The 16,673-nt window shown below is 33.8% G+C and overlaps 1 protein-coding gene across 1 annotated transcript in view; it reads right to left on the bottom strand.

Annotated features, from left to right (window-relative positions):
* Window positions 1–720: 720 nt before the first annotated feature.
* The window catches only part of Smp_003980 (family C2 unassigned peptidase (C02 family)), a gene marked incomplete at its 5' end in the record, with an annotated part of 54,501 nt that continues 38,548 nt past the window's right edge, over window positions 721–16,673 (bottom strand). The window contains 7 exons of the mRNA XM_018793075.1: window positions 721–965; window positions 2,314–2,489; window positions 3,786–3,861; window positions 5,059–5,127; window positions 7,718–7,776; window positions 10,054–10,189; window positions 14,842–14,881. Coding sequence (XP_018647624.1) covers window positions 939–965; window positions 2,314–2,489; window positions 3,786–3,861; window positions 5,059–5,127; window positions 7,718–7,776; window positions 10,054–10,189; window positions 14,842–14,881 — 583 coding nt within the window. The 3' untranslated portion in view covers window positions 721–938. The remainder of the gene's footprint in view (window positions 966–2,313; window positions 2,490–3,785; window positions 3,862–5,058; window positions 5,128–7,717; window positions 7,777–10,053; window positions 10,190–14,841; window positions 14,882–16,673) is intronic.

The following is a 16,673-nucleotide window of genomic DNA, read 5'->3' as shown; positions in this document are numbered from 1 at the left end:
AACCAACAATATCCATTCAATCAATCTTATGAGAACCAAAAGACGAAATAACAAAAGGAGAAAAATCGAACATCATCTACCAAATAGATTGTTCCAACTGCAAAAAACACTATATCCGATAAAGTGGGCGCCCCCTTCATCTTCGCCTGCACGAACATCGCTTATATCAACATATGTGAACAACTGTGGACATACATTCGACCGGGAAAATGTTGAGATCCTGGATAGAGGCAATTCCAAAAACACCAGGGAATTTTTAGACACCTAGCACTCAGGTCAATCAGCAATTGACAAACACATTGTAATCGATCCAATATACCAATCAATCAGAAAAATTATCGACAAATATATGGCCAAGAATCAAACCAATGAGAGACAATCAAAATAAAGAAGTAAACAATGACAGGTTAAAGGTCAATAATAACCAATCTAGATCGAGGTCTACAGGACAAGCTGGGAGTCACATGTGGAGAACTTCGAACGCTTCACTTCTACTTGAAGTTTGTGCTGATGATGTCGTACAAAAGAACGATGAAAGCTCCACGACCAAACCATCAAAGAACGAAATTTCATCAAAATCTCTTAGTATTATACTGGCTCAACCGATTCCAACTTCTACGACAATTTCAATAAGAACTATTTATAATCTAGTTAATAATAATCAGGTAAATAAAAGCAAACCAGTGCGTTTTATAAACCAAAAGGTATAAATAACATTTTGTAAGATAAGAAATATATTGGAAGTTTTCTTTTGAGCATGCAAAAGCAAAACAGAAAAAAGCAAATAGCAAAATAATTCAACTGTTACTATCAACATCTCTGTATGAGTTGTATACATATACAAGTAGCCCGTTTCTTCTGTTGTGTGTATATGTATCATACATACATACATACCTGTTATCACAAATAATATTATGATGGCGGTTTATTTTGAACCTCTAAATATATATAACTGAGCGAATAAACTGGAGAAAACAAAACGAAAGAATGAATGTATAATATATTAAGCATTAGTTTAAAATAAGAATGAGCAGATTAAAAACTACAACTCATATATTACTAAAATAACAAATGCATAGTATTGTTCAGCAATAAGTTGCCTATATGATTTGAAGACGCTTGGAACACATTCTATTAATGAGACGGCTCTTGCAGCGGATAGTCCATAGTAAATAACAAACCAGGTTTTAATGAGAATCCCTGATCTTGTACAAAGATAATTTATAACTGCATTAATAATCCGGCTGGTGTGTAGTCCGATGAATTGTGCTAGGCATTGATCCATTGAGTCTATATCAGAAAAAAAGCTTTGATGTATTACATTTGAAATCTATTCTGTGGAATATTTCCGGAAGAATAAGTAGGATAATTTTGCGTAAGATGTAGGTTAGTAGTATATGGAAAATCTGGTTGAAAACAGTTATAAAGTAGATTTGATGTTAAATTTCTGTAACAGAGTGTAAATCGTATGAAACAAGTGAAGATTAGGAATATAGGTTGGAAACTGCTTACTAACAGCAGATAGAATTTAAGTTGTTGAGCTAGTACAGATGCATTATAGAGCTGCGTGCTGATTCTCCACATAAAGATCACCGTTGTTGCGATGATTGCTTATATAATATCCCCATAGCGCCAGATATTTCAAGTACTGCAGTGGTCACCGTTTGATCTGTATGGAGTTTTACGTATGCCGTTCTGTCTAACTCAACTCAAACTTACAATGATTCATTGGTAATGTCGTCCGAAGTTTGTCTTGTGAATATCCATACATCGAGGATCTATTGGTAGCCAATACAACAGCTGATGACCATCCTCAACATGAGACATTTCTTCATTCTCTTGTTCCTTTTGTTACTGGTCGTATTGCTCGGGCTGTACGCTTGAATTATATTCTAAACAGCTTCGTTTTTCGAATTTTGAATTTCTGTACACTGCCAGTATAGTATGTGACTGCTTACAATTGATTGTTCATTGTGTAATGACCAATGTCACGTTTGCTTAGTCTTTTAGTGCTGACCAAATGGCAACGTGACCACTAATCTGAGTGACTTGGTAATGCATGCACTATATTGGGATGTTAGATGGTTGACTAACCAATTCTAAATATCTCAGTGGTAATGTCACAGACCAGAACCTGGTAGGGCGGGTTCGAATACCAAGGGAAGCGTTAGTTCCCTCTAGATTTTAGTTAATATCTTGCTGATAAGTCCCAACTAGTAAGAAACCTAGATCCATGATTCCCTCCCGACTACCCCCAATCACGTAACATACAACATCTTACAAGTTGAAACAAATTATCTAATTCAAACTCACATCGTCAGCTTCAAAGACAGCTCGGCCATCTCGAGTACGCTCTTGTGCTTTGAACGTTTCGAAAACAGTGGATAGTCGAATCAATAGCAAAATGTAATCATCAAATAAAATCTGACCTTTTTCATTTGCATATCGACAAGCAATAGCTTTGAAAATCATATTACTGACATGAAAACCTAATGCGGAAAAAAAGATTTTCGCATAAGATCATAACCATATTATTGAAAAGAAATAAATTTAATAGTTTTGTGGTATTTAAAATATAGGAATTAGAGGATTACTTGGTAAGTAGACAGAATGATAACTATCGCATATGACGGCCTAATGGGGATTAAAATGCATTACTACTAGGTCCAAAGAGTATATAATATCACTCACTGGGTGGTTATGAAATGTATTATTGTCTAGCAGCAGCAATACGACGCCGGACTATATGGCACTACAAGGATTATGTTCAGTGCATTCACGTATCAAATAAAAAAAGGTGATTGTGTTTTAAGTTTGATACATAAGTGGGTAATAACTAACTGACCGATTGTAATGGTCGAAAATACGAATACAGTACTGTACACACGATCTGTATAGAAGACCTAGAGTGCACTATTGATCAGGAAAATTCCTCCAAAAAATTTGAACGAAACATGGCTGGATACATATTGCAACCAAGGATTAGAAATGTTTGGTAAAAGGTCAATTAATCCTAGTAGTTATTCGTCACTACTTTAAATCGTCCGTCTACGATTACCACTGTATGTATTACGTACAGTTGGCTTTTTTGTCTCAATTATCGTATGGTTATAGCTAATACTTTGCAGTTCACATTTATGTTTTAGACTGGACATATTAGCTAAAGTACACATATACATTAATGTCATTTCTTCAAGTCAGGAGTTATGATTTCATTGTACTTTGAAAAAAACCTGAGTGGTTTATAAATCTTTGACTCTTAGGGGAAATTGACATACTTCGATATTTCTTGGTAAAATTTTCGATCCTATGATGATGTAGAAGTCCCAAATTGTTCGGATTCTTCACTTCAGATGGTCTTAGAATTCAATCCTATGATTTTTCAGAGGTTTTCTTTTTTTAGGGATGGATTTCAAATTACATCGCCTTGTCCGGAACTGGATATTTCAATAGGTTTGTTTTTCAGAGTCAACAATATATATTGTCCGACTACAGTACTCCGTCGATCAATATTAGGCTCTAAATCTTTATTATGTATTGCTTTCTTCTATTATCATTTATGTTTATGAGAAATTTGGTTTACATGGTAGCAGATATTATTTCCCCAACTGTGAAGTAGTGGGTTAGTTGTTAAGACATTCGACTTTTAGCCATTACGTGACAGGTTCTAAGCTGGTTTAATCTACTTCGCTTTAAGTAACCAAGTATTTACACTTAATGTGACTCGAGGTCAATTACATGAATATGTACCTGACAAATGAGATAAAAGAACTTCCTTCACTCACCGACTGTCCTCATTACATTTCTTAATTCGAAAGCTTCTAAGCTACCAGTATGACCATCGAATTTTTTGAAAATAGTCTGAAATAATGAATTGTTGGGTTTAGAGGAAATGCAAATAAAAATTAATAAATATTTATTATCAGCTTCATGCATAAATCTAATCTTAAGGAAGAAATATATTGGGTTTAAGAAAAGAAAGAGGGTCATTACAAGTCTACTAAATTAAACATTCGAACAAGATTTGGTGATCAACTACCGCTTTCATGATCGTGATGGAAATAATCATGTAGAACGGTTACCCAACGTATTCATTCGCATTGAATTGCTTAACTCTCTTGTGATTTTTGATAAGTGTTAATTAATCCCATCACAAATTCTTAGTATCATTAAAAACCAAGTCAGCTTTCTCTGTTCGGATTCAAAATAAACATATTCATCTTTATTATATTATGAATTGTAGTTTAATCTTCGCGTTCAAACCACAATTAAAAGACTTCACTAGGTATAATAAACACTGCAATTACTTATAACTGGAGAGGTGGTCGATACTCCCTAGATATCTCTATACAGTGGAAATTCAGTTCTTGAAGTGTCGCAAAATAGTAGAGAGGACTAGATATGTCTATCTACTTAAGGACGTTAATATTTCAGTCGTTTACAGTAGTATTGTGTTTGGAAATGTCATTCCTTTCACTGGTGAACTTCACCATGGACAACTGATAGATATGATTGGAAGTAGTTATCGAGATTATATTAACTTCTGTTTAGTATGTTTGGTTCCAAATACTGATCCTAGAATGAGAACATTGGAAAAATGAAGTTCAGTATTTGGGCTACAGTGACAGTTGTTTGTTGTGATACAAGAACAAAGATATTATGTGAATGTGTTTGAATTTGAAAGGGAGCTCGGTTGTATAGGTGTACGTGTTAATGACAAGACCAAAAAATGATATCAAATTAGTGAATTTAATCCAAGCATACTATGAGAATCCTCATTTCTTCACTCTATTCGTCTTGTTCTAAATCATACAGTTATTATAGGAATAAAACATGATTATTCCCTATAATTAACTAGATTAGAGTAGAATTACACGGCCGAATCAATCCAAATTTTCTAAAACACTAACAATATTCTTGATGGCGATCGTGATTCACGTTAAAATATATAATAAATGGGGTAGTTGACACGGGAAAATGTAACGAATTATACTTTTTTTTAAAAAACGTACTATAAGACATGTTAAATTTTTAAAACAATCAATAAGATAAAAGTACCTTCCAAATGCGTAGTTCCATCCATAGCTTTTTAAATTCTTCAAAGCCCAAACCACCGCTTAAATCAGCCTATTTTACATTACATGTTAATACGGAACATGGTCAAGGATAATATAAACAATTTGACTAATCATATAACTTAGGATTAAAATGTACGCTCATTTTATAACGACTACAAAGCCAATGATAATCCAATAAAAAAACTAAATCTAATCTATTTAAGTGGATTAAAGTCTTAAGCAATACAGAATTTGGCACATATGCATCGGTTCAAAATGTTACATCATATCAGCACAGCGAGATTGACAAAAACAAATGCTAAATTAGTAGAAATATTGGAAAATGAATTGCCTTAATCAATGAAGTGTAGAAGCAAGCTTTGAAACTATCATTCTCTACAAATCGCACACTCGAGGTAGTCACAAATAAAAAGAACAAAAATTGAGTAGAGTAACAGGTAATTAAAGCAATGACATCAGAGAGTAGAAGCAGGGAATGTAAGTCGGACTAGTGGAGCATGAGATGTAGTATCCAATAATATACAAACGGAGAAAATACGACAATTTTCGTCATTGGATGTGGTCAGAGTTGACCAAGTATTCATGGATTGAAGTATTGATCGATTTGCATTCCCCTTTAGATAGCTACACAGAGTACTGTTCAGCTATTTGCTTACCAAGCACACTCTCAATCCTTGAATATATGGTCAACTCTCGTCACATCGCAACCCGAGAATCATTCTTGTAAATGATATGCAAAGTCAGTCAGTCAGTTACAACGTAGGACCAGGCACATATATGCATAGGTCCAAGTTGCCATACCTCGTTAGCACAACAAGATCAACACCGGATTCATAGAAGTAGTTATTTCAGTGGTGGTAGTATATAAAGAAAGATTGTATATAAGGATATAGTATAGGAAGGAAGTTATGAAGCAATTTTAATCTCACGGTTCAAGGGAAGATAAAGAGTGTATGCACCTACGCCATTGTGATCGATTCTGAGCCATGTCACCCAGAGTCTCCAACCATTAGTTACGATAGTCACGCGGACCCCAACCAGGTAGTCTGCATCTACCAACATGGCTCAGACTAGAAGTTAGTGACTTCAACCACTGATGCCACGTTTTGGTTTGGCCGCCCCTAACTCTCTTCCAACCATCCCCTACACTAGTCAGCATTGCGCGTCGTGGTAATCGGTGTTCAGGCATACGTAACACGTGGCCCAACCATCTCAGTCGATGAAGATTCATCACCTCATCAACTGATTTACCAAAGTAAGAAGAACTGGAATAAAAAAAGGTTTGGATGAGAAATTGGTGCACAGCTAAGGCTATAGAAATGCATCATTTGAAAACCGACCTCTGTGTACAAAAGAGTTATGTTCAATACCTTATTATTCCATAGTTCTAGCACGCCTCCGAATTTTACAAATCGTAAGTACTAATTATCATTTTACTCTTAATATTCTTTTTTTTTAAAAGTAGATAGTTATTGTCTGCTTTTATTGTATAAATTATTACTTCTTGTTACTTTCAAAATTGTGACACTAATTCTTGATTGCTTTGATAGATGATGCAACACCCAGTTTATTCAATAATTAAGAACTTTCAATAACTTACATTACGTTGATATATAACACTTTACCTTCAATAAATTAGTGTATTCCATACGTGGGCTTTTTGATAATCTTGATTAGATTATGCAACACCACTTTATTTTCATTGACTTTCACACCCGATGCTTGAATAAGTTTGACTATTTTCAATGATTTTATAACAGAAGGTGTTACTATATACAAGACATATGAATACAACTGAACAGCTTTAGATAATGATGTTGAGAAGAAAATTTTTACGCTGAAACGTCTTCATTCTTTTTAAAAATGAAACCAGTTACCAAATGTCTTAACTTATTGGAACAGAATGATAAATGAAATGGACATGAGTGAAAAGGATAAGATTAACAGTTCAACAATGTAGACATCAATTTTAACGATTAATATAACAATTTAGGTAGTACTTTGAGTTGTATTTTGAATCAACATTTAACTTATCATTCAAGTCAAGCAAAATGTGATTAGATCTAAAGGAACAAGAACATTCAGATAATTGGTACCAAATTTATCTGGATAAGTTATTGTAAATAACAGAAAAAAAACAATTGAATCCATTTGCGTGTGGGAAGGAAGTATATCCGAAGGAATGCTTCTTGGAATCTGATTCATGTCATGATAACATTTCCATACACTGCTAAGCTGGGATAAAAAGATGAAGTCGCTAGCTGTATAATGCTTCTAGGCCTTTTTTTCAGTTATTCTTCCAGTTGATGTCATTTTGTGATTGTGAAGATTGCTGATTTTCTGAGTTCGCATAACGCACTGACAATCATTAAGAACACGATTACACTGAGTAGCTGTTTCATCCTGATGATGGAGCTCTTCAGTAGTACACATCTACAACCTTAACAGAGGCCGAATCCAGAAACTTTAAGTTTCGTGGAGAGCACATCTGCTGGTTTAAATTGTCTAACTTCAATCATTTCGCAATATTGCACAACCACCTTTTAATATATTTTATTATTGTTAATCTCCAAAGTTTATTGCAAAACTGCTAGTCTAAAATTAAATTTACATAGACAGAATTAAAAACAAAAGGATACATCCATTAAGGCCATCATACTTCTAGCAGTTTCTCGACTAAATCCATCGAATGGAAAATCTAAGAAAAAAACCAACAGAAACAAATGAAAAATTGCATCAATTAAATTATTCAGTTGGGTATGAAAACATTAATTTGTAATGTATACTATAACCAAAAATAAAAAGTGATCCTTATCCACCATTAATTTGTTTTTTTCTTGTTACGTATTATCTGATGTAAGTGATAATTCAATGTTGGTACCATTGAGAAGATCCAAAGAATTCCTCAAAAAAGTTCAGAGATGCTTTGAAAACACTAGGAAACATTATATCAAATCAGCGTTGAACGGAAGCTTCTCAGAAACATGTAGAAGGTGAGGAGTCACGTGCCACATTTCTGATAGAATAGTTACCTATCTTGCTACTATATGTAGTAAGGTTTCAGGAACTTCCGGGAATGCAAGGCCATCTGAAATACTATAAATACCCTCGATTTTCTGTATACGAACAAACATAGGAGTAAAACGTTATTTTGAAACTCCGCATCTTTTTCTCTTATGTTCAAGTTGTCATGTAGATCTAGCCTGGGGTTATTAGAAGAGCTTGAGATTAGACGACTGATTAGATACACAATACAGTTACAGAGTTTATTGACACTTTTTCATTGATAAATAAATAATAAGCTTGGTTTAAAATTTCACCTCTTAATGATTAACCGCTACTCAATAGTTTCCGGCTATTTTCTAAGATAATCAACATTTGAACATCTGGCAACAGGACTTATGTTATCTATAATGAATCCCTTAAGATTTGTATATTCATACAAAACTGACAAAACCATCTGCTATTCATGATATTTTGAGATAGAACAATTTTCATAGTAAATGTATTGACTCGATAGATAGAAAGTTTAGTGTTACTTTTTTGAAGCTAAATGGAAAACTCTGAAATAGTCTTCTTCAACTGAAGGCACTTATTTGAAATAGTGTCCCTTAGTGCTATAATTATAGCCTCTATATTAAGCTATTTATACTCCGACTCATATGTGTTTTGATATATATATAGTGAATAAGTTGTACAAAATTTATTCCCCACTCATCTGAAGTCACTTGCAACACCTTCAATGTTCTATTTGTTTAATGTGAGTGGTGTATATTAGAGGATAATTATCGTTAAAGATTTCATTTTAAACCTTAATTTTCACAAAACGTTTTTTCATCCTGTTGAGTTGTGCTACACTGACAGTTTATGACAGCAGTTACGGATAATTCCAGACACTTGAAATCAAATAGTTTATGAAAATTAAACTCCATTACGCAGCACTTATTCACTCACTAAATGGATGAAACAATTGTCTGAAAACTCTAGGTGCAACACATTGTATATTGAAAACACCGCAGATAACCTTCGTCATATTATTGTGTATAACTCAGATATAGTTCCGATCGCATGAATATATATATTCTTATTGTATCATTATTAAGTAACTAGATTACTATATGTATATTCCTTTTATTATGAGTTTTCGGTTAACCCATTAATTAATGTTGTATTATTTATTATTCTTAATCTTTTGTCACTTTATTATTCACAATGTCTCCGCCTAATTACAACCACTTTTTGGCATGGTCATGCATAATTGTTTTTTTATGGTCGGGTATGCCTGTGTATAAACTTAATATGCTGGAATTATGATATTCGTATTGTTTAGATTGATTACCACGTTCTGTAGGGAGAGAAACTACCGAATTTAGGACCAATAAGAGCTTATCTTTGATACAAGTTACTAGTGATGAAACGGATTTCGATTGGTGTTTTTGTCGCGTGATATTGGTGAGTTGCCCTAAACCATCACAATATTCATATACAGTTATAGCTAGTTATATGTCATATGTATATATATAGAGTGAGATTTAACGATAATACACACTGGATACGAACGATAAAGGATTGTAGTGGACGTGAAATCATTGTTCAAATTTTACAAGTCAACTGTATAATACTATGATTAAAATACAAGTCTTTCGATTTCCAAACTGTACGAAAATAATATGTTAGCTATCTCTCTTAGACATACATTTAAAAACAAATCTAGTTTTCACTTATTACCATATGTAAGTGAACTAACTACTATATTCAAATAAGTAGCTGGTTTTGTTTTATCCATGCTTTGATTGTTAACACAAACTTCGAAAACCTGAAAGATTAATTGATAAGTGTCACAATTAATTGATAATAGTAAATATAAATATCAACAGATTATATCTCAGAAACTTTAGTATGCCTGCATTCATAAACATATATATATGAATAGTAAGAGATATTCAATAAGTAAACCAACCCTACTGGAGATTACCTTTTGTAAATGCTTCATTTAATATATCTTGTAATTGAGTATATGTGATTGCTCCACTTGGACCAGCTATTTTATTGAAGACAACTTCTAATTTCTCTATTAAATTATCATCAGCTGTTCTAATTGGTTGATCAGGCTATTAATATATGATAGGAAGAACAAAAGGGGACAGATGTAAATATCAAAAACTTGAATACAAAGAAATAATATAAACAAATCCAGTAATTAAACTATAAATTGATTAAATAGTAAGACTAGTCTATACAACAAGAAAAAAAACCTAACTACATTCGAACGTTATTAAATGCTATATGGATGTAAGTAAAAGTAGATGGAGATACAACCTGATAGTTACTTGGGGAGTTAATAGCTAAGAACGGATTGTGCTTTAAACAGTTAGTAATGCGCAATGTAATGCTTGACACATATGTGAATCGTTTCAAGTTATCAAACCATTATAGCAAAGTGAGATGAAATTATCAAGATGAATGCCAAAGTAGAAGTAGTAACAGTAATGACAGTAGAAGAAAAGATTAGGCATAAATAATATGAGTTGAGAAGAATGGATTTGTGGAATAAGAAAGTATAAGATCATTTTGAATCTCAGGATCTAGAGTAAAAGCAGAAAAAGAATGCATCTGAACTATTGTAACCAATTTTGGTGCTTTGTATGGTTCTTTTTACGGGGCACCACAGTACATTATCACTTAGCTTGATGATCATATACTGTATATCCTCACATATAATACTTATCATTTGCATTCGATGGATATTGAAATGATCTTAAAGTATCAAATTAGTATAAAGGTTTTAAACGACCAACTATGCAATTATAAGTAATGTAGAAATATAAACATGTTTCATCACTACATAAATCAGTTCTATACTAAAAAATATATTAACTGGAACAAGTAGAATGAATTGAGTTGAATTGGTGCACTAATGGACTTAAAGATCACATACTTAAACGACTAAAGTACAACTTCAATCACACGGAAGAAACAATGGATTATCTAACATCAATTTAGTTAGATTATTAAACTATTCAATTCTCAGTTAGGTGAAATACTAATAACCATTATTTTTAATTAGCGATTTATGATAGTTCACTTAGTATTGTTTGTTTGAATCTTCCCGTTGATGCTTAGGACTGCAACTGGTCAGTCTCTTATTGGCGTATATGCATACTGTGCGTATAGCCTCGATATAGCCTTAACTCACAAGCATTATAAGCAAAGAGGGCGATTGAAGCGAAAGGTACTGGGATCGAGTCCCATAGTGAACATCAACTCTGAGATACAGGTACATCCAGCTGACGAGTCCCGAATAGGACGAAACGCGCGTCCAGGATTCCACTGCTAGCCACTATCCATCTTTGCTTAATGATTTATGATAATGTTCATTCTTTTCTCGTCAATATATCTTAAAACGTATTTCTTGTAACTGACCAGGTAAACACTCATATAACTGGCTTCAAGCCATACCCTAGGTGTGATGGTTAGTGATACTACTCATCCTCTCAGATTGAAATACATAAAGTGAGATTTGAACCTAATGCCTAATGGTTGCAATTTGAATACCTTAACTATTAAGCCATTGTTCCACACAAAGTAAGTTAACAAATTGAACAGATGAACCTAGATATACTGAAGGTCTAATATCTCTGATAAAAATGCTGAAATTATTGAAATGACTAAACTGATAACTACTATGTAAGATTAAGTCTGAAAAATCTCAATTGAGTTATCAATTGAAACATCAATAAATCAAGGTCAATTTTTTAACGTTTCATCAATAAATCTAAGTGTATGAAAGGACTTGTAAACAAATCCTACAACATCTTTTTTTGGAGAAAATAAAACCGATGGATACGTCAATCAAAAGAAATTAATCAAATGTGAATCTAATTTATTAATCATTCATAAACATTAGAAGATAATGCAGAAAATGTTACAATTTAATGTATTCTCAAATAATTGGATAAAGTACCATCCAGCAAACTGGATGATAAGTTTGCTACATCACAAACTAACTGAAATTGAAAGTGTTGTGACTTTGAAGCTAGGTTAATTATCACGCGACTCATTCGCCAATCAGAATATGAATTATACAAACTTGGCACAGTGTCAAACTAATGATATATCAACCGGTATGAGCAGCCTAGTGTCCTTATTGATCTATTTTCCTCCTAGCTCTGCCAGTTAAGTTCAGAACATCAATAGCAGTTCCCACTATACAAATCACTTATTTCAAGCATAACTGGTTTATATACAAACCAAGAAGACCATATCATACCATAAAATAGGAAATAATATTTGTACAAGATCAAGCCAAAAAGTGGCTGTGACTGCAATTAATAAACTGAGTACAATTTAAGAATAGTAAATCGTATCATAATAGTCTATAGGTCGAAATAAAGCTTATGATAAGAGGAATATAAATACGAACAATCTAGTTACTGAATAGTTATACAATATATATATATATATATATATATATATATATATATATATATATATATATATATATATATATATATATAATATTAGTTCATTATTAGTTCTCAGAAGTTACCTACAATTTAATCTTCACTAGGATATAACAGAAAGTAAGGACTATTACTGATTTGGCGATATTGAAGAAACGCTATTACCATAAGAACTGGGATGGGAACTGTTGTTGAACAGTTCCGAATTAAGATGAAACAACTATCTAATGAAAGATAGTTATCTAGATGAAGTCAGTTCAAAGTACAGACGATTTTATAACTGAACAACTCTCCACGAATAATTAAATAAATATTTAATTTAAAGTTAGCTTATCCAACTGAACTGATTGGTATACTGTTTATTTAATTTATTTTCACTATATTAGTTTGACTGACTGATTTATATAACGGATATCTGTATGATATATAACTGTCTATATCGATTCGACCACTCAGTTTACAAATGCATCAAATGTATTAATAGATTATCTCAATATGGATTGGAACAATTTATTTATTTAAGCACATAGATATTGGTACAAGGGGGCACCAGATACATATGCGCCACACAAATCTCATTTGATTTGTGTGAGTGCTATGATACTGCCCAGGTGCCCAGACTGAAGCAGGTGGTTTTCTTAGGGGGCCACACCCGGAGCCTTTGACCTAAAGATCTGATCCACAAGGCAGTGGAGAATCGTAAGGATATGCAGTACCATGGTAGCCGGCGACTAACGATTGATTCATACGCCATTTATTCCCTCAGGATACCGGAGCCCATGTGCACCAATGGTTTGGAATTAGGGTTTTCCAACTCCCCTAGATGGACTTTCTGTGTCCACTAACCCAGTTAAAGCGCAGGACATTCGCTTTTCGTCTTCTCAATTTTGTAAGTAACACCCTCGCCGCGAGAAGGCAAAGAGTAGGACTTACCTGGCAGAGGCTATATACGCGTGGTCATGTGAGGGCATTTCGAGAGGGAGAGCGGAAAATTTACAAATAATTTATAACATTCACCTTAGAAAAATAAACCAAAACGCAGCTTTAAAGAAGATACATAAAAAGAGAAGTAATGAATAGTAGCTAACAACTAAGCCACTTGATGATCATTAGACGGTGATCAATAATTTTGCATGTCACATATTTATTCACAAATTATGTATTCGTCATAAAAAAAGAAACAAGGTGATAGAAATATTGTATTAAAAGAGTTTACAATTTAATCTATCCTAATTTGTAATCAAGAAGCGCCTATTAAAAACTTTGTTTCAATGGATTTTTTATAAGGTTGGTCAGTTGTTCTAAATTAGCAGATTAAATGAGTCTAGTATATTTAAGTATTTAACTAGGGATAAATAAATAGTTAAGAAGTTTGACTGTTGTCCAGTCGCTAAACGCCAGGTTTTGTATCCTACCTAGCATAAATACTTTGATTTGGTCGACCGAGTAGTACTATAGTGAACGAAAACTCAAGTAAAATCACAAAGTACTTTTGTAAAATATGACAACTAGGCATTAAATACATCATTTGTACATCTTCCTTCAGTTATGCTTTACATAATCCATCGCTTTTTTAGTTTAGTTGTTATTCTGAATGTTCCTCGTTTTGCTTCCTGTTCTCTTAGTTTAAATTTTCCACTGATAAGCATTCCACTTTCAGTTCCTGCTACACACTACTTATATCTATCCACATAAGAGGAGCATACCACACTGGTCCCCGTTTTAAAGAAGTCGCTCTTGCAATTTTTCTGATGGCTATGCCGCTTTATCCTTTGTCGGTCTGTGCCTCGCTACCCACCGACCTCCGTAGCTCTTTCTACCGGTCGGACCATTTAAAATCGATGTCCACCAGCCATCCGGGACGTCCAACGCCTCCTCTACACCGAAAGTGACTGCTACACCTGACACCACATCACCAGACCACTTCACTTGACGTTTCCTTCTCAGACAACTCCAACTAACTACTCTTCTCCTGGCCCCGCAACGGTCCCTGCAGAAGTGCCCCTCTCTGTCTCGCCGGAGGCAGAGACACCAAATGTAATGAACGCAATCTCAGGTAAGGTAAACCAATTTATTATTTTATACAAAATCCAACAGTGCCCTTGTTAAATATGTAAATCATACATTAAATACGTACATATCACTTATATCTGTCTACATAAGAGTCGCACAAAACAGTACTACTGTACTAAGTGCAATTATTTACAAACAAATACACGCACAGTATCAGCTTAAAGATAAATACGCAGATCTTTACTTGGTGAATGAATTATGTTGAAATAATGCACTATAACACTTACTCCGCCCATAACACTGATCCGAGTATCGTCATCTAACTCACTAAAATTTAAAAAGGTAAAAACAACACAGTATCATTATTGTTGCATACCATTCAGATACATTTTTGGGATAATTGAATATATTAAAAAAAAGAATTCTACAGTAAACCGCAAGTTCAATGTAGTAAAATCTATGCCCCACATTGGAAGATAAAAAATACTAGAAATGTTGCATACCATTCAGATACATTTTTGGGATAATTGAATATATTAAAAAAAAGAATTCTACAGTAAACCGCAAGTTCAATGTAGTAAAATCTATGCCCCACATTGGAAGATAAAAAATACTAGAAACATTAAGTGTGGGCGACAACTGTTGGTAACCTCTAATTCAACACAGGGAAACTAAGCAATAATTTCTAACTTTCTATAGTACACATCAATCACTAACCAAGTTAAAGTGAACTTAATGGACAGATTGAAGTAGTCGAGAAGTTCGTGTATCTAGGTAACTACATAAGTGCTGGTGGTGGCGTGACTGATGAGATCGATGCCCGTATAGTGATAGCCAGAGCGGCTTATGCCAATCTGGGCCATCTTTGGCGCCTTCGTGATGTTAGTCTGGCTGTAAAAGATCGGATTTACAACGCGTCGTTTAGAGCAGTTTTGCTCTATGCTTGTGAAACCTGGCCTCTCCGAGTTGAGGATTTAAGACGACTCTCTGTGTTTGATCATCGTTGTCTCCGAAGGATTGCTGACATCCAGTGGCAACACCATGTTAGTAATGAGGACGTTCGGCCACAGAGACAATAATCAAATAAGCGTCACCATCAAGAGACATCGACTTCGGTGGTTCGAACATGTTCTACGAATGTCATCCTAGAGAATTTCATGTCGTGCGTTATTTGCCGACTCTGGGACTGGTTGGAAAAAGAGGAGAGGTGGTCAGTATGTGACATGGTGTCGTGGTATGAAAGAAAGATGCAAAGGGCTGGCTTCTGTTGGTTCTTCACGACTCACTGGCTGGGGTCCTAAAGATGGTGCAACACAGTGGCTAGAGACGTTATCAGATATGGCTCAGAATAGAAGCCAGTGGCGATTCTGCTGTAACCTTCATTTACTTTCTTCATAAAGAGTGGTCATAACTTCTTTAGCTGAAAGAGATATTCTGGTTATACATTTCTGTTTTCCCAATTATTACTCTTATTATTACACTAACATACACCCTGTGGTTCTTGTTGTTCATTCTTTCTTTCTTATACGAACCATATCCCTTTCCTCTTCCCATTATCATTGTTTTGTGTGGCGCATATACATCTGGTGCGCCCTTGTACCAATATTTGTATTTAAATAAATAAATAGAACTTAATGGAAATTCAAAGTATGATAATAGTTAAGTTCAGGGGTCTGTACAGAGAAGTTTGATTTATAAATGATTCTAGTCATACAATTGTGTATGTATATGTGCACTCCTGAAGAATCTCCTAACAGCTGCCCAGAGGATAATGATTTAAACAACAATAGCAAAATCAACAAATGTCAATTTGTGATCTGAAACATTTAGAGATAGATAAATTGTTCTGCGGTACAAAGTAAAACTATATAAAAAACAGTCTAGAAAATCCAATCGAGAATTAAATATATATATATATATATATCATAGAATGTTATACAAGTTTATTTTCCAATTCTGAAGTTTATCCCAATCAACAATGAGGAACCATTGACTTTTAACGAGCCTAAGTCGATATATATATATATATATATATATATATATATACAGTATTCAACTACATAAGGATATTCTCTTTCATATTTTCACAGTTTTAGACAACACTCTCTCCCTCTCCCAA

Source organism: Schistosoma mansoni, chromosome 1, assembly GCF_000237925.1.
Source record: "Schistosoma mansoni strain Puerto Rico chromosome 1, complete genome".
Classification (NCBI taxonomy): Eukaryota; Metazoa; Platyhelminthes; class Trematoda; order Strigeidida; family Schistosomatidae; genus Schistosoma; species Schistosoma mansoni.
The sequence above is the reverse complement of the archived record's forward strand: the minus strand, read 5'-3'. Positions and strand labels throughout refer to the sequence as shown.